General features: G+C 45.1%; 1 protein-coding gene across 2 annotated transcripts; it reads right to left on the bottom strand.

Moving 5' to 3' along the window:
- Positions 1-1,269: 1,269 nt before the first annotated feature.
- Positions 1,270-18,273, bottom strand: VDAC1 (voltage dependent anion channel 1). Of its 2 annotated transcripts, none has more exons than XM_050905380.1 (9): positions 18,254-18,273; positions 11,003-11,070; positions 10,379-10,428; positions 9,440-9,592; positions 9,297-9,349; positions 6,844-7,071; positions 3,606-3,756; positions 3,079-3,136; positions 1,270-2,241 (listed from the first exon to the last, which is right to left on the bottom strand). In XM_050905380.1, exons 2-9 carry the CDS (start codon positions 11,067-11,069, stop codon positions 2,150-2,152), a joined length of 852 nt encoding a protein of 283 aa, XP_050761337.1. In that variant the 5' UTR covers position 11,070; positions 18,254-18,273; the 3' UTR covers positions 1,270-2,149. The 2 variants fall into 2 exon arrangements, with proteins under 2 accessions (XP_050761337.1, XP_050761336.1); XM_050905379.1 differs by lacking the exon at positions 18,254-18,273 and adding an exon at positions 17,669-17,743 and having other exon boundaries at positions 11,003-11,072.
- Positions 18,274-23,107: the final 4,834 nt, after the last annotated feature.

Raw genomic sequence — 23,107 nt, 5'->3', positions numbered from 1 at the left:
GCACCGCCCCCCCCCGGCGCCGCGCGGGCGGGGGGCGGGCACAGCGCCTGCGCGGGAGGGCGGAAACCTTCCGCGCCGCAGGCGAAGCGGCTGCGCATGCGCCTGGGCGGGAAGGCGGGAGGGCGCCGCGCAGGGGCTGAGGGGCGGGTGGCCGAGGCTGTCGCAGCGTTGGAGCTGCCAAGGCCCGAGAGAGCGGCCTGAGCAGGCAGGGCCCAGCGAGCTGAAAGCGTGTCCAGGCCCCTGACAGAGAAGAGGGTTTTTTCCTTCTCTTTCCTTCAGAGGGAGGTTGATGTTAGGGGTTGGACCCTCCCCACAAAGCCACTGCCCTGGGAAACTGTTCACCAGCGTCCGCGTGTGTGACAGGGCTTTGTGCTGTAGGACTCATGGAACGCTTTTTGCAGAATTAGATAGATTTATGGAAAAATGCTTTCCTGTTCTCGCCCCAAGTGAGGCGTTCCATGCCCTGAGAGAAGCCTTGAAGCTGATCACAACAGAAAAAATTGCAAAACTCAGAGGCCTCGAGCATGAGAAAACCAAGTGCAAGGAGCCCAAAGGCTTACAGGGACACTGAGTGAACACAGGACGTGCACGGCATACAGGAACGTAAATTAATTTTCAGCATTTGCCATGTTACTACAAGCTGGTTGCACGTGGTTTGTTTCGATCGGTGAAGTCTGGAAGAGGACCACTTCTCCAAGGAGTGTTAGGTTAAATATTTGAGATAAGGCTTACTAGGAAATACTCAGAAATAGCTTGTGATAAGAGGGAAGACGGCCAGCGTTGCACAATTCGCAGGCTGTCGCTGAGGCGGATCTACAGTCTCACAATGTCGTAATGCCGTTGCCTCATCAGGCACATCCTCCTGTACCACAGCCTCTTGCCATCTGCACACCACCCACGTCGACTCCTTACATATGAAAAAATACAGAGTCTTAATGAAAAGCCACTGAAGTTTATCCCAACTGATAACTGTTCATTGCTCGCACCTATTTGTTTATAGAAAGGTAATTCAACTTAGTGAATTCTGCAGTGAAAGAAAGATAAACAAGTCACATTATCTTGTTTTCTCCATGAGCTAAACACATGCCTACGTGCAGTTGCCAGAGCTTAGTGAGCACTAAGAACATGGCCGTGTCTGGAACTTAAATCTACCAAGTATTTTTTGTTTGTGTGGTACAAAATATGCACTAAGATGTTGCCAGTCTGCTTCTGGAGCCAAGAATTAATACAAAATTGTTTCCACAATTAATATAAAGACAAAGTAAAAGGTGACATTTCAATATTTTATTCAATTTGGGTTTGGGTTTTTTATCCATTTTTAGTAGTGTCAAGTACAGCATTTTGGGGTCTAGTTCCACACAAAATGGAAGACTCTCTAAAAATGTACCCATTTAGTTGCTAAAAAAAAGTGGTAATAAAACAAAAGTCCATTTTAAATTTAGTGATGCAACTACATGATTGCAGTTACAAAGACTCTTCCCTGATTATGGCCCTGTCTTACAAGCTTTCCAGTCAGTGCAAGGGAAAGGAACCACGACACAGGACAGGTAGTATTGGCTGAGTCACATCAAACCTCCTCCGCAACGGACTTACACAAGATGGACAACCTAAAGCATTCTGGAGACAGCTGTAGGTGTAAGATAACCAAATAAGACAAACCATTCATGAAATACCTATCTAAAAAAAAAAAAATTTAAAAAAATCCCTTTTTCAGACAAGTTTGCACATTCCATCGTGAATTGAAACCTTAAGTGTCAGAACATTTTGCTTACAGAATTAACAGTACAATATAGTGGTCTGTGATTCTTAAGGTCTCAGTTTTTATACCACATTAACATATTCCTTGTGCAGTCAATACATTAGTAAAGGTAATCAATACCTTCCTAATTCCTATCATGTGGCAGCTGACAGATGTAATGGGCAATAACATTCCAAAAAAAAAAGCCTGGAATTAGGATTTTTTTTTTTTTTATGCTTTTATCTCCATTTCTGTAACAACGTCATTTTTAAAGCTTAGCTGTCTTTAACCAGGACTAGCAGGACTGATACTTAGCAATACTTGCATCCCAGACATAAAACATTGAAAGGTACACTATATTCTGAAGGTAGCTATGCTGTATTTTCAAATTAGTGATTGTAGAATCACTCCTTATGCTTCAAATTCCAATCCTAGACCAAGTTTGTGACCACCTGCGTTGACATTCTTGCCATCCAACAAAGCTGACAACGTCAGTTTGACACCTGTGAAAGAGAAAAGTGAGAGAAAAGACCAACTGTTAAAACTTGGAACGAGCTTTACATTCAGGAAGTGCAGCGTCTGTCTAACTGCTTTAATTTACTGCATAGCAAGGTTAACGTAATTTGGTGGCCAGCCTTGTAAGGACTGGGCATTTTAAAACAATTTGCAGATAAGAAATCCTTCTGAATGATGAAAGTTATAATAAACCACGGTGATAGATTCTGCTTTTTATCACTCCAAGTAATTAAAGCTCTGAGTCAGTTCACTGCTGCTGGTCTACTGATTAATCTAATTTTAGAGTCCAGTATTATGAAAAATTGGGACCTTGATACATACCCACCTTTCTAAACCACTTCAAAATCTAGGTATGAAAAGGCCCAAGCTCTGTCTACTGTAATATCTCATGTCAATCTGCTTGGTATTCTGGCAGCAGAGTTATTAAACTACATTAAAACCAATTTCACAGCAGTAAGATTGTCCTCTTCCTGGACCAGGGCACCTTGAGAAAGTCACATTTTCAAGCAAAATAAACTCGGTAATAGGAAGCCTCTGAAAGTACTAGAAATGCATGTACTTCTCTGGGAAACACCGAATTGTAGATACATTTTGTATCAACATACAAGAGTATCTCACTGGTCAGCGGATGGTGGTCTCTAATAATTCTGTTTCCAACAGACATCCAAAATTAACAGAGCAGTCCCTGGAAAAGTTCATCACTGGCTTGCCAAGCGGAACAGCAATCTTACAAAAGCAATCACATTTTGTCACAAAAAACCCTCTGATATTTCAGGATTAAAATATCACTTTATTGATTCTAAATTTCTGCTGCATAGACTTACCTGGCTTTAAAGTCTGAGTGTATCCTAATCCGATCAGACTGGAGTTGTTCACTTTAGCCTTAAAGGGAAAAAATACCATATGTAAATAATTTAGTATCTTTCTTCAAAGTCCCTCCCGCTTGAAAATTAAGTAACACCTTTTAAGCAGGTAAAGGATTTCATGTTTTAAATCACAAAAAAATAAAATCTAGAGTTAATTTTGCCATAACGTCAATCCAAAATCTCAACGAATCTACAGTCACTATAGAAAATAATGTTTTTATTAACACAGTTTTTCATTTTTTCAAGACTGACGTGAAAGAATTCTCAAAATAGTGCCCAATAATACGATAAAACATTCTGTGTCCCTTTTAAGGAAAATCCAATAGTTGTGCTCTCATGCTGCCCAAAACAAGACAGAGATATGTGCCAGCTATACACCACAGAACTGCATCAAAACCGTACTTTACTGATGTAAAGGCTGCTTCACATTCCCATTACGAGAGCCTATTTTCAAATGCTTATAAATGTACATGCATAGCACTCACAGAAAAAGAGGCATCTGGGTCAATCTGATACTTGGCTGCTATTCCGAAGCGAGTGTTGCTATTACCGGCTGTCCACGCAAGATTCACGGCAGTTTCCAGTTTATCATTCACCTTCTGGTAAATGGAGCCGCCAAATTCCGTTCCATCATTCCTGGAAGGAATGCATTAGTCTAGTTTTAAACTGCACCCCAAAACAGTCATCTCTTTTTTTTTTCCCAGTAAGATCTGTATTTGCAGAACATTCACTTACACCTCATTTAATATCCCTATAACAACTAAGATAGCGACATTAGGCCAGATTGGTTATGAAATTGTTTTTAAATGCTTAAATTCATTGATGGTTACTATATTTCAACAAACAACTTATGAAACTGAAAAAAAAGCCATGACAAACTATCAAAAATAGACTAATGATGACAGCTTCCAATTTTCCCTTCTCTCTAGATAGGAGTCTTTGTAGTAAAGAGATTTACTCTTCTCTGCATATCTCTGAAATAATTATTTTCCCAGGCATACGTCTCCCTAGTGCCCTGAAAGGGCTCTACCCCCGTCACCGAGCCTGAGCAGTCAGCCGAACGCTGCCTCGTCAGCATGCTTTTACCAGACACAGATGAACTGTGTCAGAAGCGAAGATGCCAATTTAATGTCCAAGTCTATCGGCTTTTGCAAATGAATACCATTTGCAATAGTCCTTATGGTACATCTGTACTATAGATATCTCTCTACTAGAAACTGAAATGAAACTAACTTGACTTTGCAGAGAACAGTGGCCAACAGCTGAATGATGACAGCCTTCTACCACTGCTACCGAGTAGCACAACTTCCAATTCATACTGACGCCGATGTGACGCAGGGAATAAAGCGTGGTAAATAAAATGCAAAATGTTAAGAGCATGCAGATCATAAAAACAAGAGCAAAAGACTTCTAAAAGCCTTGCGCTCCTTGTAAACCATTGAGCACCTGAGTTTCCACTTTTGCTCATTTTCTTAAAAGAGGATACAAACATATTGCACAAAACGGGCTTTAAACCACAGGAAGACCTCTGCAAATAAAATACTTGTGATTATTTCTAAACTATGAAATAATAATCTGGTTCCAATTATTAGAGTATTCCAAAGCTTTAGTGATTAAAAAAAGGGGCAGATTTAGAATCTCTCCACTTTCACCCCTTTGGCCTGATGTTCCTTAGTTCGTAACAGTTGCACAAACAGTAGTGATATGCCTATTTAAAAGTTCAAGCAATAGCAGCAGCCTTTTAAATTGTTAGAGCAATTCTTCCAGAAAAAACACTACAATACTTACTTCAGATAAGACTGAAGCTCACATATAACTGCATGTGCTTGGCTCTCAAGAAAAGGAGGGATTAAAAAGGACTGAGGAGAGCTGGTTATACAGGCAGATTTTGTGCAAGGTTCCCACACAGCTCTGTCTTGACCTGCAACATTAGGGGGGGCGGTCGGAGCTATGCTTAAAAACCGAGGAAAGTCATATTTAAAACTAGAAATTATCCAGCCCTACCTCCCTTTAGTCATTATTATTAAAAAGTAATAATAATTAAAATGTCAAGCCTCCTTTTAATTCCAACAGTAATAACAGCACTTTTCAGATGCAGATAAAAAACTATTATCCCCCTATGAAAATGAATATATTAAGGCACCATTAAGGAAAGTAACTTGCTCAAGTCCCCAGCTGGTCTGTGTAACACCAGGAACAAAAGACGATGCTTCAAGCCCCACCTAGTTAAATTATCAGCTCTGCCACAGCATCCCTGTGAAACACTGAACTGTCTAGATATAACAACCGAGCTGGCTAGTGATGGGAGTTCCACACAGAACTGTTTCTGGGGTTATATAAAAACTCTTGACACATTTCAAAGCTGAAACACGTCAAATACCTAACTAATCTATTTATCAATAAATAAGATTTCTATTCATATCACATACTTATGGTTTTGCCTGTCAATTGCTAGAGTATGACTTAAATAAGCAAACTAGGCATCCTCCTGAAGATAATTTATCATCCACATACAGTAACAGCAACCTAAGAAAGAGACCCTCAGGAATCCAAGAAACAGTACAGTAAGATCTGAGCCCCTGCTGCTGTTACAAAGTTATTTTCTGCTGTTGCTTTACTTAAGAGTAATAATAATTACAGCATTTTACAGCAAAAGCCAATAACACAATGTTTTGAACTGCTACAGTATAACAAAGTTGAAAGTGATTGTGCTTGAAGGAACAGCTCCAAACTACTGAGTGGAGGGGGACCCCGCATACTGTTTTGATGAAAGTTTTCTGCCCACATTTTTGTGCTTTGGCAATTCTTCAAACATGCTGTCTGGGCTCTGAAGGTTCAATTGTTCTGTAAGGCAGTGTGAGCTTCCTAAACCAGATCTCTGCAACACAGCATGAAACAGAACAGAAAGCCTTTGAAGAAGCAGCTCCAGGAAGGCAGAACAGTTGTTCAGCCCCCAAATGGGAACAGCCTGCAAGAGCTCTGCTACATGCAAAATATCCAGTTACCCAAGGGAATGGGAAAGGGGGAGCTGGGGGGATGGATTAGGGATTGCCTAATCTTAAAAAACTGTCTTCCCCAAAGGCATAAATTGCTTTTTTAAGAGGAACAGGAGACAGAGAAATTAAGGTTGTCGTGGAATTTGGTCCTGGTTTCCCACTGTTCATGCATTCAGAAAGGACAAATGCTTGTGTAAATAGATTATTAGGAGTTATAATACTAAAACAAACTTTTACACCATATCCCTTCCAGTACTAAAACAAACCCAGGCCGTATCTCTTCCATTCATTCCCTTTTGCCTGTTCCTGTTCATTCTCTGATTAACTCTTTCATCTACAGATCAAACCACCATTTTGTTTGATTTTGACATGTGCAAAAGGAAGGCATTGCTTTTATTTCAACTTTCACAAAGAAGATTTTTATAACCCACTTGTTTTATTATTCCGCTAATAGATTCTAATAATCCTTATCTGTTAGAAAGATAGACACTGGATGCTTGGGTGCTCAGTGAGTTCCAGTTCCTTCCATCATGCACTCCCTCACCCACATAATTCAAAGAAAAGTTAATGCAGCTAAAAAAATGCAGCTTGCCATCTTAAATGCAGAAGTCATTTCAAATCCACCATTCCCTCTTTCACCACTGCTGAAACTCCGTCCCTTTCATTGTTCTAGTAAGCAGCAAAATCCTTTCAAATTCCTTTTTAATGCCCGTCTGCCAATACTCACACATTAGTATGAAGCTGGAATTCATCTGTCTTATAGCCAACAGCAAAGTTGCTCTGGGTTACTCTAGACTTCGTTGTCTCAAAAGTCATTTGGTAACCTGCCAGCCACCCCTCGTAGCCAACCACCAGGGCTCCACGTATTGAAGGACCAGCAATATCAAAATCCATGTCGCAGCCGATGTTGATGTGTTCCCTTTTGTACCCCGTCTTAACTTTAGCGCTCTTTTTTCTAAAGAGAAAAGAAAGAATCTCGTGTCTTTGGAAAGGTACGCTCGTAGGTAGCAATTCAATCAAATCAGTTATTGAACTCAGCGTAATAGTTCTTGACGACAAAGTATACATACCTGGAGAGCCACGTGATATGTCACCTTCTTACCTTTCACATTTGCAAAACCCTAATTCAGCTACAGTGAATTGTTTGCAATCAAGCAATAAAATGCGGTGTGGCACCCCACTAAGTGCTTCTGGGCTGTGTTCTGAAAAGCAGCAGCACAATAAGCCAGACGGGAGGTGACAAAAACAAATCCTTATCTCCAACTAATCTGATGGTTTTGGAAGTTTGGTTCATGCAGGGAAGGAATGGGAACTGTGGCAGTTTACAGGTTCGCCACAGAAAGTCAGTAGTAGCTGGCCTGTCCCAAACAATTTTTAGACAATCCTAGTGAACTAGATAATTTCATTTACTGTGACAGACATCAAGAAATCGCTACTTTGTCTCCAGCTTCCTGAGGGAAAGTCTCTGCTGCTAAGGAAGTAGGCTGCTTCAGTGGCTCTGACACCCTGTTTTCTCCTTCGGATGCTTTATGAAGTTTAATGGTTACAGCCATTAGAAAGGCTGCCAGCTTAACGCAGAAACAAACTTTCCTGAGTCACTTGTTTCTTTTTATACTATTGGCCAGAAGAGTGTTTTCTCATGTGTCCTTAGGTCGGTTTACATCAAGGGTGCAGACCCTTACAAGGCAAGAGAGTTACGTCTAATATATTCAGCTACTCTTACTTAAGATTTTTTTTCTTCTCTTTTTACCTTACAAGTGTCTTCTGTCTTTGACCAAATCTTTTACTGAAATCCTTCTGGAAAAGTCAGGCCAATTTGAAATTTCAAACCAACCTTTCGTTTCAGCTAGCAAAAACAGTCTCTAAGAACTGTTTCAATGCTGTATCAGACCCACATAGAGATTACTCTCTTTTTTATTATTTCAGACTCAGGAATTTCTTGTGTTTTGCAAGATCAGAAATAAAGAGCAGGAGTGCCAAAAGCACTCAGCATTAGCTCGTCTGCAACTTCTGTAAAAGTCAGCGGTACTTCTCCCACCAATGTCAACAGGGACAGAGGCAAGCTAACACAGAGCGCTCCTAAAAATGACTTTCCCTGTTGAAAGAGTCATCACAGCCAGTAGGCAGTAAGGAAGGGGGAGAAGGGGTCTCATATTCAGACATGATGCATCCCTGTCAACATGAACCAGGTCACACCAGGATTGAATCTCACTCCATTTATTTAAATTATACTAGTCCTCCCACAAGGCAATCGTTATAACTCAGATACTATAGTGTCTGTGAAGTGCCTAAGAAATAGCTAGAGAGCTGTAACTTGTCATTCTCATACAAGGTTTTTTCTTTTTTATTTAAGAATCTTACCAGTTAAGAAATAATTATCAACAAACACTAGAGATTATTCTGGTTAACAAAGACAAAAATATCTAGTTAATCTAGAATTAGGAGCAGACTGGAAGCAGTTGGCAATGCAGGACACTAAATCTAAAAGACAGGGTGAAACCTCCACTGGAACTATAACCCCGGCAGCCTGCACTGCAGCGTGCTGCTCTGGGAAGCTAACGTGCAGAATATTTTGACTCACTGGCAGCACTGCTTGCAAAAAGATAATCAGGGGAAAAAAATAAACCAACATCTAGACCTACAGCTGCTGCTTAATCCCTCTGGCCCACATAAAACGTGGCATCCAATCGCCCTGTCAGAAATACTCATCCACCACCAAGGCACGCTGTGGCCAGCAAGAATTCAGATGATAAATTCAGCTCGGGAGAAGAGCCCAATTACTGTGTCGACCTATTAGAGCCGTGGCCAACTGGCTCCCGGAGCTTGTTAAGCTTTGCATTACAGCTGACTTGTTTAGCGCTTTTATTCAGACAGTAGCTCATCCTCTGCCATGGCCAGAAATACGCATCAGGAGTGCAAACAAAACCTTTTCTTCCCACCCTAATTCTGACTATAATCTTCAAGTTACTGTATTTAAAAGTGTGCTTGCTATAGCTTGGGATTAAAAGGGGATTCTCAATACTAAGATTTAAATCAGATGTACATGATTTCATCATACACAGGCTGATTATTAACTGTCTCGATATCTTAGGACAGAAGGAGTAAAGAAGCAAGACAGTATTCCGGAAAACTAAAATTAAACCCCCCTTTTTTTGTCACTTAAGCTTACTCACTTCTTACCCAGTGTTAGGAGAGAAGGAGGAGTCAAAGGTCAGCTTCAGGCCATGTGCAAGCTGAACAGAAAAGAAAATCACTGGTTGGATTTATAATTAGAGATTGCCAGAAGTGAATCTGCAAATTGCATCTTTTGAGCCAAAAATTACCTGATCTTCAAGAGTAATCTCAGTGCCTAGTGTGTTGTCGGTGTTCCACTTTTCTGTGAACATCAATCCATATTCCACCCATTTGTATTTTGTTTCCAAACTACCACTAACTTTGCTCGTTTCTGAGTTTGCTGAACCTGAGCTTGTAAATTCCTAAAAGAAAAAAAGAAAATTACATATCTACATAACATATATGTATATTTGCAAATATATACATATTGGCACACAGGCAAATACTTGTAGAACATATTAGTCGTTATAATTTGGGATATTATTCAGTACTGCAGAGTTCTCAGAAGGTTTAAGAACGTGTTTGCTAGTCATTAATATCAACACACTCTGGCCCCACAAAAAATTTCAGTGTCAGGGAGAAAAAGCATTGCATGCTAAGGGAATGGATATGGGACAGGAACGTGGATAACTCTTACCAGCAGCATAACACAGAGTAAGGTGCTAGTCTGTACAAGGTGTCTCTGTGAATCAGCATGCAAGTCTGCAAATGCTTCAGAGAGATGTTCTAAATATTAGCTCCAATACACAGTTACCTTGCAACTATACTTGTTTAGTGACCGCTAAGAAAAAGAGCGGGCAGCACATTTAGAAACCAGCATATTTCTGCTCGTTCAATCCAGGAAGGCAGGAGGGAGGCACTGACGCTTCCTCCGAGCACAGGCCGTGGCGGTGGCCTCAAACAGCAACATGATTTTTATAGTAAGCAATCACCATCGTTGCAAAGGAGCCCTTCACTGTGTCTTCTACTCTAATTTGTGCGCAGTCTCGTATATTATACAAAAAGTACAACTGCAAAGTAACTTGCAAGGTTATAATATATCTGAAAAATGGTAAGGGGAGAGTAAGGGATTCTACTTTTAAAAAGAAATATACAGTAAACACAAGAGCACTGCAATGTCTTGGATTTCAATGTCTTTCCAAACTCACCAGTCCGTTTTCAGATTTTGTTTTCAAATCAAGTTTTATTAACCCAAAACCTAGAAGATGAGTAAAAAGTATGAATTATATATATGTTAATTTGAAAAACATTTCTGATTTATTTCTTAAAACTCCCTTCTAAATCTCCTGTGAACTATTAAAAAAATAAACCAAGAGTACAGTTATCAAACCATGTGTTTTTATGAAGCAGATTACGCAGCTCGTACTCACTTCAGATAGCACTTGACTGATTAATCCTTACTGACCTCAGCAATATAATTGGGACCAAATTAGGTAATAATGTCTTTATTCATACTGAGCAGCGTTTTGTTCATAAGCAAACTACTGACATCAATGTTCCTATTCATGATACAAGGAAACAGTCGAAATACAACACACGCTTTTCTTTCAAAACAGACAACAGTCCTATGGGGAACGGGAAGAATTTTGTCAAAAGCAAAGTAAGTTACCCTCCCTTTCCAGACAGCAAGGGCAATGTGAAGCTACGATAGAAAATTCTCTGGGTTCTAATGGAAATTATTGGAATAGTTATCAGAGAAAAGTAATAAAATCCTAACAGTTTCAGGAATCAGGTAGACAGCAAAAGACCAGATTTATTTTGGCTTTATTTACCATATCCCTTGGTGAAAACATCTCTGGCGGATTTGCCCAGATCAGCATAAGCAGGTGGAACAGCCATTTTCTGGAAAAAAAAACCAAAAGGGAAATTACAGTGTTCAGAAACTTATTTAATTCATTTATGCAACAAGAAACTTAAGCCCATTTCAGCCAGTTTTATTTTCTATCCACCACCTATCAATTAACACAGCCTGCAGAAAGTAGCTATAGCAAATAGTGTGATTTGATTTTGCTCATTAGCCAGCAGAAGCAATTACCATGCATTTGCCATTGAGGATGAGAAACAGGTTGCAGAACAAATATATGTTAAAAAAAAAAGAAACTGTCTATGCCTTTCCAAAGAGTTAACTGCCGTTCTCTTATCAGTATAACTGCATGAATGAATATCTTTTTTTAAAACTGTTTCTCGGAAACATTTCTCCTGTTACTTGCAACGGATCTATGCATTCTGATGCAAAGCATTAGGGCCCCAAGGCATCCACTCAGGAAATCTAACCAGGACAAGCATCTAGCACCAGGAGCATCCCTCTCCCCCTAATTCAGAGCAGCAAATGGATAACATTTATGTTAGCAAAATCGACAAATGGTCATTCTTCTGCTTCGGTTTTCTTTCACTTTGCTACTGCTGTTAATGGGTTAAGATGTCTCCTTAGACATTGACCTTTAAGTGTTTTTCTCTTCAACAGCTGGGGAAAAAAAAGAGCTTGCTGAGAAAAATTACGACTGAGGGGATGCTACACTGGGAAGTCAGGCAGTCAGGAGGGTAGCCACAACCCCGCTTCAGCAGCCAAATGCAGACTAGAGCTCTCTGCCAAGCCCAATGGTGTGGACACGGCAGGGGCAGCTTTCTCCATCATGTTTTGTTCGGTAGGGATGCCCACATTGCCACATTGGTCCTCACTTTCCCATCTTCAGCAGGCCCTGACCATTCTTAGTTTAGTGGCCTCCTGCGAGAGAGATGAATGCATCCCATTTTCTCAGCCACTGAGAAAACTGTCTCATCGTATACGGAGGAGAAAATAGGATCCCAAGAGGGACAAACCAACCAAATCTACTTTCTTATCCAACTACAGTAACTTCTTCTCGGGAAGCAAAGTCAAACACTCTGAAATGGTGTACACCTTCTGTCTTTATAGACAAGATTTTGTAATTTTAAAAAAGCAAAGGAAATAAATCATAAGGCTGGTCCTCTCGATACCAGATGTCACGCTAAAATTCCATATTCCCAAACTTTTTGGTTATGCAAAAGTAATAAGCAGTTTATTACACCAGCGTGCCAATGCTTAAAAAAATTGCCTGCCAATCCTTACTCCAGACTATTCAACGTTAGCAGAAAACTATTCCTTTAAACCACAAACAAAACAGCTAGCTCTGAACACGAGGGGTGCTCTTCATAGTCTTTCTGGCTGTAGACTCGGATACAGTTCTCTGGGCAAGCACACCACCCCACGAGTATCAGATAGGGAGTTTCAGCAGTCACTCAACGCCTCAAGCACTCCATCCAACAAGTTGTTGCCTGTTAAAGCAGGATATTGCTATTGCATAAATGAAGAATCCCTATCCTAGAGGGAACAAAACAGACCTGGTGGCTAAATAAAAGCAAACTCTTCTCAGAACATAAATAAAGTAGGATGCAAAGGTGCCGACTATGATGTAGCTTCAGTTGCAGAGACTACCTGGATGCATGTCATCTCTTTCCAGTTACAGTTCAGTAATAAGATGCAGCCCCAAATACATAAGCAGCTAAACAGTTAAATTAAAAAAAAAAAAAAAAAGAACAAAAAAAGTATTCCATATTCCAAAGCAGTTTCAGCTGCTTATATTAGACCTAAATGTGTCTCTTCGGTTTTTGTGCAAACATGAAAGCAGGGATTTAACGTTTATAGACAAAACCAGCCTTAAAAAAAAAAAAAAAGAGAAGAAAAAAAAACCATACGCACTAAAAACCCAAACCAAGTACTAACAGATTTCTTTAAGTAATTCCTCTGCTCCTTATTAAAGTCACTAGAAGCAGAGTACAATGCCCTGCTTGGAGATCATACCTTCAAGTCGGAGCTAAGGCAGCACTCAGGAGAGGGATGGCAGGATTCACTACGGGCTGTATGTGTTCAGGAAATGCTTCTTCCCTGCCAGAGCAGCCCGGTCTCACGAGAACCCTCTGACGGGTATTTCCATTTAGCATCATCAAAAATTAAAAATGCTAAAAATCCCTACACTTGAAAATCAAATAAGCATTGCTTTGAAAGATAATGCACCGCTCTGCCAGCTGCACTTTGGAATCTACCAGATATATTTTACCAACAGTCCCTTTGAGTCACTTCATAAAATCAAAATATTTTCTTGAAAACTGAATGCTGTATGCTTTTCATTTGGATTTTGTAGGTTATGTTTTTGCCTTAGCCAAGCCCACGAAGCCAAGTTTTGCTCGTGCTGACGTCTGTGTATCTCCACTGGATGTGGCCAGGCTCGTCGGGTGGATGAGCTGTGACAGGCTGCTCCACTGCTGCAGTCCGCGCTGCGGCTGTAGGACAGTGGGAGACGTCGAGATCTCCACTTAGGCAATTACTATAATTAAGGGACAATATTGAAAGCCAAATCCCTGCCGGTTGTAAGGCAAATCATATAATGCACACAGAGCAAGGTGTTTAAAATTGCTGAGTGTGGAAAACACTACGAGCTGGGTACGTGGTGGTTAACCTTGCTGTTGTCAGCAAGAACAAAAATAATTATTTCTGTTTGCACTGGCTAATCAGAAGCCTCTTGTTTAACAGATGGAAAACAAAACTGATTACATCCTGTGCGAGTGCAGGTTGTAAGACAAGCATGCTTAACAGGGATTCAAACTCTTAAAGGATCAAGGAACGGTTGTGGCCAAGTGCCCTTGCTTTTCACCAGTGGGATTCCAGCACATTAACTCAGATTAGGTGAGGGCTGAAATGAATTCATTGCTTTTATCCTTGTCCAACTGTGCAAATAGCTCAGAGTGACTATGCACCTCAACTCCCGCACAAAGCAGGCCAAGCAGAATATATATATAACGTCTTCTAAGTAGGAAAATATTTTGATTTTCTTGAGTAGGAAATACTGTAGTGCAAGTCATGACGGAAGAAAACCTGAACTGAGGAGTTTTCGCTCCAAGTGCTGCTGTGAGCACCACCTCCATGAACACCTGATTTATAACTGCCATAGGGAGAAAATGGGAAGCTTCCTTTGGAGCTGCAGGACCCAAGAGCCAGCCCTAGTGAAGATTTCATTAGCGATGAAGCACTTCCAGCAGGCCAAATCTGAATATTTTCCAGTGTCACAGATGGCAAAGTTTTCACCCTACGATGCAGTTCTGGGCAATTAAATCAAAATCAGCCCAAGAGGCAGCAAACCCCCAGGGTGCCCTTGGCAAACGTAAAGACTGGCTGCCACCAAAGGAAAACTCATCTCTCCTTGATAACTCTCTTACGTCCCCAAGTTAAAGTTTCCCTACACAGACTTATCAACTATGATATTTACCTGAGAGGAAGGAGCAATCTAAAAATTTAAGATAAGAATAAAATTCACAATAAGAATAAAATTCCCATGAAGACAATGGGAGTCTATCAGATTCAAGGCTAAGAAAATAAAAAGGTTGGATTTAACCTTGCTCTAGCCACATTTTTTTCCTAATAAATTTGAACTCGTGTACCATTTCTTGATGGTAACAGTAATTCTGAACATTTCAGCTCCCCGTCTCCACAAGCGATACCCCTGAAAAGATGATAACTGCAGAGCGGACACATAACAGCTGCCGGGGACACGTCCCACCGGCGTGTGAGCTGGGAGGGACAGACAGCATCGGGTTATGAGACCAGGTACAGTCTGTCTGCGTGAGGAAAAAGCACACGAGGGTCTCTTGCCTCAAGATCAAAAAAACCCCGTGATTAATTTATTTCTCGTTTATCTCCTTCATTAAAGGAAAAATTATTCCTTGGTATGAAGCAACTTTTAAGCGCCTTTCTGGACCCCCAGCCTGTGCAGTGTCATTTCCCAACCAACATATGTTGTATCAATAAATAGATCACGAAGGACGGTGCTTTTGCTCTCAGGCAGAACAGGGCCCAGCTCTCTCCGCATGCCACGGCAGGCTGGCCGGAGTAACCAGCTCCGCACGGCACCCACGTTCCTGTCCCACCATCCGACATCCCAGGCTGCCCAGTGAGCACAGCAGTTTGAGCATGGCTCCACAGTTTGGGTTTTATGATCCAGATCCCAAATCCATTCAAGTCATGACTACAGTCTGCTTTGAATCAGGTTCAGAAGCCTAATTGTGCAGAGATTTAAAAACACGCTTAACCGTAAATACATGAGTGGTCCCACTGAGGTCAAACATCAAGTCTGGCCCATTCACAAGTCTTTTGAGAAGCCAGTATAAGCACTTTGTAAATACTCTGCATTACGGGACACAATACTTAACAACGCTTTTTGCCCCAACTTGCTACTGTGCCGACGTCATATAATCCATGCACCATTATGACTCAAAATTTAAGACTCTGGAGTCCACAATTTCTTTCGTGCAGGTATTAGTAAACTCATTAGTAAACCCTCTGACACTCGCAGGATCACAGCCTTCCTACCGCAGCTTTGCTTTTGAACTATATACATGATGGAGCAGATTTAGTTTTTAAAGATTGGTTTACACAGTATCTCTGTAGCCCAATAAACACAGGTGCATAGGGGAGATAAACCCCTTCAAAGCAAATGTAAATATTATTATTTAGTCTACACTAATATTTATGGAATTAAAAAAAGAAAGAGCCTGCTCTCAATTGCATGGGTATAAATTAAGAACAACAACTTTGTACGGCAACCCCTTATTAAACTATCACATGTAAGTATCGATTAAACAAAGTTGGGGGATAGTGCAGCCTGCTGTGGCTACCGTAGTTACTAAAACTGCAAGGGAAGAACAAAGAACCACATACCTTATACGTTAAATTAAACAGGCAGGTTAACTATCTGTTTCTTTCAAATATCTGCAGAGAAGGAGATGAGCAGCGCTGCTGTCCCACCCCGTGCCACCAGCACGGCGCAGGGGCAAGGCTGGCACACGGCCCTCGCTCCCGGCCCCGCTGCGGGAACACCCAGCGCCAGATCAATGGGGATGATTAATTAAAACGGCATTTGGTCTTCCAGCACAATTTGACAGCTTGCTCCCCTCACACACAAGAGGAACATCCACCGCACCGGAGCTCGGGCTACGGAGCTGGTGGATGGGTTTTTCTCTACCTGCAGCGGATGGCAAACCCACGAGGGCCTGCGCTGCGCTTCCTGACAGCATCCCGCAGAGAGCCAGGCCTGGGGACATCCCTCCTGCTGCTATGGCAACCGGCGGCCATGCCCCACACACCATCACACCCCCCACCCCACCCGAAACGTGGGCAGGAAGGTGCAGACTGTGGATCAGCGTAAACCTTCAACGGAGAGCACTGGGGGGAGGGATTATTCTGGGCTGTCTTTTCAATAGTGCAAAACCCCTTTTTCGAAGGAATTCTGACAAAATTGCGTAGCTGAAATGCCGTGAGACAGGTGATTATTCAACCATCCACTGCACCGAACAGAACAAACTGCAACGCGCTTCTGATCCTCGCTAGACCGTCTGAGAAACGAGATGGGATCTGTTTCAGCCGGTATCGCGATAAATATTCCCAGAGACAGAACCCTGCGTCCGTCAGTAAGGATGAGTCAGCTCCGCTTCGTTTTCAGAAAATTTTGTTAAACTATTTTTTTTTTACAAAGACTGAATGAGTCTTTCACCCTCCAGCAAGAGTTGTTCCCAGAGGGCTGTGACGAGGCAGAATGGAGGCAATTGCACCGCTGCTGCTGCACGCCGCTCCCTGCTTGGTTCGCCAGGGGAAAACCGAGTCCTCGAGATTTTTAAACTGACGTTGTTCCCCACAAGTAAAGAGCTACGTTTTGAGAACAAGCAGAATAAAATGAAGCAAAAATCAATTTGGCTGCTTGGGGTGGGGTTTGGGTTTTTGGTGCATGTCAGGATGAATTTGTCAACCTGCAAAAAAGATCCCAGGGGCACGGACGAGCGAGGTGGAAGGGATGTCAGTGCTAAAACGGTGCTAGATCCGGGCAGGTGCAGCCACCCACGGCCTTTGCTCCCTGGGAACGTGAAAAACACTCCCCACTTGCGGAAGCATTTGTCAGGAAGCCTGCACGCACCTCCGTGGCCGAATGACCTTTAAATCCCCGTCGTGGGGTCAGCACCCGGATCGATCCGCGCTCGGCCGCCGCTGGCACAGCCGATGGCATCGCGCGACGCGTCGGCGAGACGGGCGCGTGGCAGCACCCCGTACCACCCGCCCTCTCACATGCCACCGCCTCGCCGCCCTCCGAGGTCACGGTCACCCCACGCCTCGAAAACAGGCCCCAATTTCGTAACGCCCAGCATTACGTAAGAAAACAGTTATTCCCATTCCGACGTGCCGTGGATGGCAAAAACCCTCCCGGGTCGCTGCGGATTTCCCCCGCTCCCACCCGTGACCCGTGACCGGGTCTCGCCGCCCGGCTGTCGCGGATCTCCCCCCCCCCCGCCACCCGGGCGCCGCGGCTCGGAGGGGGCGGCCCGGGGACGATGCCCGGGACCCCCCCAGGTCCCCCCACCGTCCGCCCTCGCCCTACCTGGCCCCGCCGCGGCGGCAGCAGCCTGCGCCGCGCTCCCGCTCCCGCCTCGGCCTCCTCCGGCGGCGGCTGCCCCTGCCCGGCGCCTCCCCGGGCTCTGCGGCGGCGGCGGCGGCTGCGTGACGGCGGGCGGGGACGGGCGGGGAGGGGGCGGGCGGCGGGGCGGGCCTTTCCGCCGCACCGGGCGGCGGCAGTCGCTCCCCGGGGTAGCGCCGGGACTCCCCGCCGCCGGGCACCGCTCCCCGAGCGACATCGCGACCCTGAACCGCACCGGCTCCCGGTCCGGCACGGGTGATGCTCCCCGAGACGCAGCGGGACCCCACCGGCCCCGGGGCACAGCATCCCCGAGATGCACCGGTTCCAGCCGCGGAGCGACCCAGGGCACCTGCAGCCTCCGGGTCCGGGGCACCTGGGCACCGGCACCCCCAGCTCTGGTGGAAACTCCCCATGTAGTTAGAATTAGTTAAATGAGAATTACGTAGAATTAGTTAAATTCTAACTCCCCGTGTAGTTAAGATTCCCATTCCCGGTATTCTTGTTGAGCCAAGAGTGGTGAGAGAGGAGGAAGGGAGAGTCTGGGAGAGAGGTTTTGAGCAGGTGAAGCCATGTGTGATGGTGGGTGTCCGAAGGAGCTGTTGGCGGGACGGGGCGGCTGTCAGTCAGCAAGGCAGCAAGCCTCCCCAGGCAGGGACCCGCCGCGGGGAGCGGAGATGCTCCAGTGAATTAGGGAGCTTTACATCTTTCGTAACTCCCACTCAGACACATGAATCAGCCCTCACGGCTTACAGGGAAGCTGGGGCTGAGGCCAGAACGAAGTTCTCCCGGTGACAAAAGGTCAGGCGGGGAGCACTCTGCTATCAGAGAGGAACAGAGGCTGAAGCCGTGCTGCTTTCAGGATGAGATATAAAACCAGTCCTTCACTGTTGGAGACTCCTGGAGAGCTCAGGGCATCACCCACAAGATAAACAGGAGAATCATCCCACCCAGGAAACTCCTGGTGCTCTTGATAGTCACCCTTCTGGCCCCAGCATCCAGGGGAAATTTTTGTTAGAAAAAGAAATCATTGCTAAGAGTTCACATCCCGCCCACGTGAACTCTTATTTACTTTTTTTTTCTTACAGTGAATTCTTTCCTACTCTTTCTCCCTTGCACAGTGGAAATGGATGGCGAGAGGCAGTTTCCCTGCTCGTGCTCTCGCCTGGCTCATGCCTTTGCTTTCCCAGCGGGATCTCTCCAGAAAGGCACCGCTCCCACAGCCATCGCAGGGCCGTACCCACAGCAGCCGACTGGTGCATGGCCCAGTGCACCCCGGGAGCAGAGGTCAGAGTCATCCTGCTCAGAAACACGACTGGAGCGCACACACACGGCACTTGTGACTTTTGAATCAGGGTTCAAACTAAATAAACCTTGCAAGGCACTTTATGTTGAACAGAAACATATAAATGAAGTGGCGTGAGGGATTCAGTGAGAGCTCAGGAATTTCTTGGCGTTCATGATGGGGTGGTAGAGGGGAAAGGGTTGCGTCTAGCCACTCACAGAGCTTGGAAATGCAGCTGGGGCAGCAAAGGCTGAAGTAATTGTGCCTGATACCAACTCCGCACTAAAATAAAGTGCACTGTCTGCCACCAGGATAGGAACCCACAGAAACAAGAGGTCTCCTTCGAATTTGGAGAGTTACTTCTAACCGCAGTCATTTTGTTGATCCAGCTTCCAAGGCAACCCTACGAGTACCAGTGTCGTAACCAGAGCACGGGGTTGAAATCAGGGTGAAGTGTCGGCTTTGGCCAGCCTCTCGGCTCTCCCGCTCGCAGCAGCCCCTGCCTTCCCTCTTCCCCTGCGTTCCGGGGCTTGTCGGAGCCTGCCCTGGGCTGACTTCACTTGCTGTCCCGTGAAAAAACCTAGCCCAGCAAAAACAGCTGGGCAGCTTTCTGCTAGGGTGCGTTGAACCCCATCACTCAAGAGTCAGAGGAGCGAGGGAAGAGAGAGGGCTGCCGGCACAGCGGCAGGAACCCGGAGGGGAGCAGGGGCACGGGGACATCCCCCCATCATCCCTTTGGCTCAGCCACAGGGTGCACTTTCATCCTGAGCAGCAATTCCTCAACCTGTCCCCTGCCAAAGTGCAACCCCAGCTCTTTGCCCTCTGCAAAAGTACGCACAACAACAAGCGTGATTTATAGAGCGCTGCCTCCCTGCCTTGCTCCCTCCCCTAGCATCGTCCCTGCTGCCAGCCCATCCTCTCAAATATATTTTTTTATTATCTCCCAGCATAAAAAACTCTTTTATTACCTGCAGGCACACAGAGATTGCAGCCAGTTCCCTACGGCCTTTCTCTAGCTCAGGAGATTTTTATACCACAAAGGACTTGCGGCGTGGTCAGGGGCAGGACGCAGGCAGAGGTCCATCGCAGCCGGCGTGTGACATGACCGCAGCCGCGGGGCCAGCCTGCTGCCTGCCCGTTCCTGTTGCAGGTGCTGATGGAGGTGGGGGGGCCCGGCGGTTCACGGGATGTCCCCTCTGCTGTGGGCGCAGGGAAACGTTTGGCTGGCACCTGCAGCAGCAATCGAGCCCTCACCACGTTATTTTGAAAATCCATCTTGCATACGTGCTATTTACCCTGCTTTTGACTTTTCTGGTTTTTCTCCTGCTGGGCTTTCACCCCTGCGGTCTCTGCCTGAGCCTTTCCCCTTCCCCAGCAAGACCCAGAAGAAAGCACCCAGGCCCCCTGCTCCGCACATAGCCCTTCCAGCCCCGTAGGCACACTCGGGGTGCTCAGGGTCTCCTTGGGGGTATCAGTGGTCGAGATTAGTTTTCATGGGCTGCCTCTGCAGTCGGGGCTGAGGGGATGCCGCAGGAGGGCTAAGAACGAGCAGAGGGAGAAGATGTTCAGTATCTGCGCAGAGATAATTTTTCATTACTCTCTGGAACATGCATCTACCAAAAGATGGCAGCAAATCTCCTCGTATGGAGCTGGGCATCAGTGTCATCTGCTCTGTTGGGCTCTATTTTTCATACAGGCCATGAGCTGTAGATTATCCTGGCGAGTGCCAGATGAACTGAAGGATTACACTCGATGTTCTCAAGGGAGAAAATCTGTGCTTCTGACTTCAGTTTAAATTTTAGAGACTTCTTCAACAGTATAAGAAACCACCAAAATGCTCTAAATGTCAGTTCCTTCTTTTATTTTGGCAGCCTGCGGTTTGGGTAATGCTACATCTTAATTTATTTTACCAGGTGAAAATGGAATAAAAGGGAATCCATAATAACGGATTTGACAAATAATAATGCCACAAATAATTCAGATACAAGGCCCATCTAAATGTTCTTTGCTTTAGGTCTCGAGCACTCACGAGAGGCTTGTTTAACACCAGTTTGCCGGAAAATCTGGAACTGACCCGCCCTTTGTTATATAAAACTGCATGCCAGCCAAAGGATTATTTTTAAGCTCTGTCGTGTATCGCTAATAGATATAGCCATGACCCTGGTTCTGATACTATTTCACACCGAATGAACTGGGAATAAATGAAAGTCAGTAGAGTTTCACTGCAGGTACCAACAACATCGGGTTATAGCAACGGGGCTGGGCTCCCCACCGCGCTCTGCCCTGGGCCCCTTCTGACGGGGCGCAGCTTCACGCTTGTTTCGTACAGCAGTTAGTGGTGAGAAGGTGGGAGGCGTGGGAGGATCAGCCCTCCTGCGTTTCAGAGTATGCTTCTGATTCAATTCCTTCATCAAATGGGATCGGTAAATACTATTTTCAGTAAGCACATTTATATAGCTAAACTATGCAGAACTGCCATTTTCCCCTCTGCCTCCCAAAAGAATTTAGCTGCCTAAAATGAAACTGTGAGAAAAAAATTGCCCCGCTGCTCGTTTGCAGCTTGTGAATTTTACATAAACAGCTAGGTCTAATTCAACTGCAGCTTCATTCATCTCCCGTAACATGTCTGAACAGCTGAAAAACTCATTAGCCATAGACCCAAGATGTATTTGTTCAGTAGAGTTTGATTTGGCCCTCTTTCAGAACAAAAATGTTTTCAGCTTGTTAACTTGCAAGGAATTCGTTCATAATCAGTCAAGAACACGCTGATGGAATGATAAAACAAGCGAGGATGCCTCGCTGTTTGGTATCACACTATCTAAACACATCTTCATGCCTCTTACACTTATAAACTCAAACCAGTTTTTGTTGCTTAGAGGCAAGCCCTTACTGCCTGCTGTTCCCCTGTCAGAGGACAGGTTGTTTCCACCGCAGAAAACACTGCGTCGGGGATGCTTACATAGCTCCAGGGCTCCGTGGGGCATCTGTATATTATAATAAACAAGTTCTACCTTGACCAGTGTAAATGGGCTGCTCCTGGTCTCTAAGAATGAGCATAAGCAGCTATTTGCCACCAGCAGCACAGCCACATATCTGTGTGCGTCAGCAAACAACCACTGGCGGGGGGGAGCGGTTTGCAGGGCCGCATGGCTTTAGCCCTAACCCCGAGCAGCGGGACTGGGGCCGGGTGGGAGCCCAGGAGCTGCGGGCAGGCACCGCTGGCACGAACCCCCGCGCTGCTCCAGCTGCAGCTGAGCCGGGATGTGCCGTGCACCCTCACCGCCACCCCTGCTCCTCCCTGGGTGCTTAGCCCTCTCATACCCACCCACGTCACTGCTCCCTCCTTCCCCATTCTCTCAGGATGATCCGAATCTCTTTAAAACTCTTAAAAATAGTTGAGTGGTTTTAAGCGGTTATTTTCACAAAACAGGACCAACTAATCGTGCAAGTTATCCTTGAGGATCCACAACCAAGACAAGCAGCCCAGACAGTGACCACGTACGCCAGCCCAGCTGCAGGCAGGACAGGCAGGCTGAAGTGAGCACAGGGAGAGGGATGAGCAGGTTCAAAATGTGGCTGTGTGGTGACAGGGATTCTGGATGACCAGCAGAGATGGCTCAGGTCAGAAAGGTCGCTAGTCGTTCTCATTCCCATTTGTCCAGTCCATCACTCACCTGGAGTTTCCAGGCACTGCTCAGCTACTTAATCAAGATACGGACCGACAGAAGTTTATATTCTGCCCTAGCAAGATAAACCAGCCCAGAGACTGGTTTTCCCCAGCGCACCAGGCTCAATCCTTTGTGATGCTGACAAAACCGCCGTAGCTGGTAATGAAGGAAAAAGATGTTATTAATTGAATTCTGTGGACGGATGCTGTGAGGATCAGCGCATCTCTGGGGCGATGGAGCCCTGTTCAGGCTCTCTCCTGGCTGCGCCCAAGTACCCTTCGTCAACACGGCAGGGTGAGCTCCACTGAGAGAATAAATCCTGGCCTGAAGCGCAGAAGAAAGGCTTATTTTAGAATTTCTACTGAAGTAGCACCCGGCAGGCTGACCAGCGATGGGCATCCCAGATCGGTGTGCTACACCAGCGCCGTGCACACAGTCTGCAGTGGGCTTGGG

Source organism: Gymnogyps californianus, chromosome 14, assembly GCF_018139145.2.
Source record: "Gymnogyps californianus isolate 813 chromosome 14, ASM1813914v2, whole genome shotgun sequence".
Lineage (NCBI taxonomy): Eukaryota > Metazoa > Chordata > Aves > Accipitriformes > Cathartidae > Gymnogyps > Gymnogyps californianus.
This window is presented reverse-complemented; position numbering and strand designations above follow the sequence as displayed.

Coding starts and splice junctions, on each gene's coding strand:
- VDAC1 (XM_050905380.1), bottom strand. CDS start 11,069: ATGGCTGTTCCACCTGCTTATGCTGATCTGGGCAAATCCGCCAGAGAT. Junction 7,072..9,296: donor TCCTTCTCTCCTAACACTGG/GTAAGAAGTGAG, acceptor TTTTCTCTTTAG/AAAAAAGAGCGCTAAAGTTA. Junction 3,757..6,843: donor TTCCAGCTTCATACTAATGT/GTGAGTATTGGC, acceptor CATTCCTTCCAG/GAATGATGGAACGGAATTTG.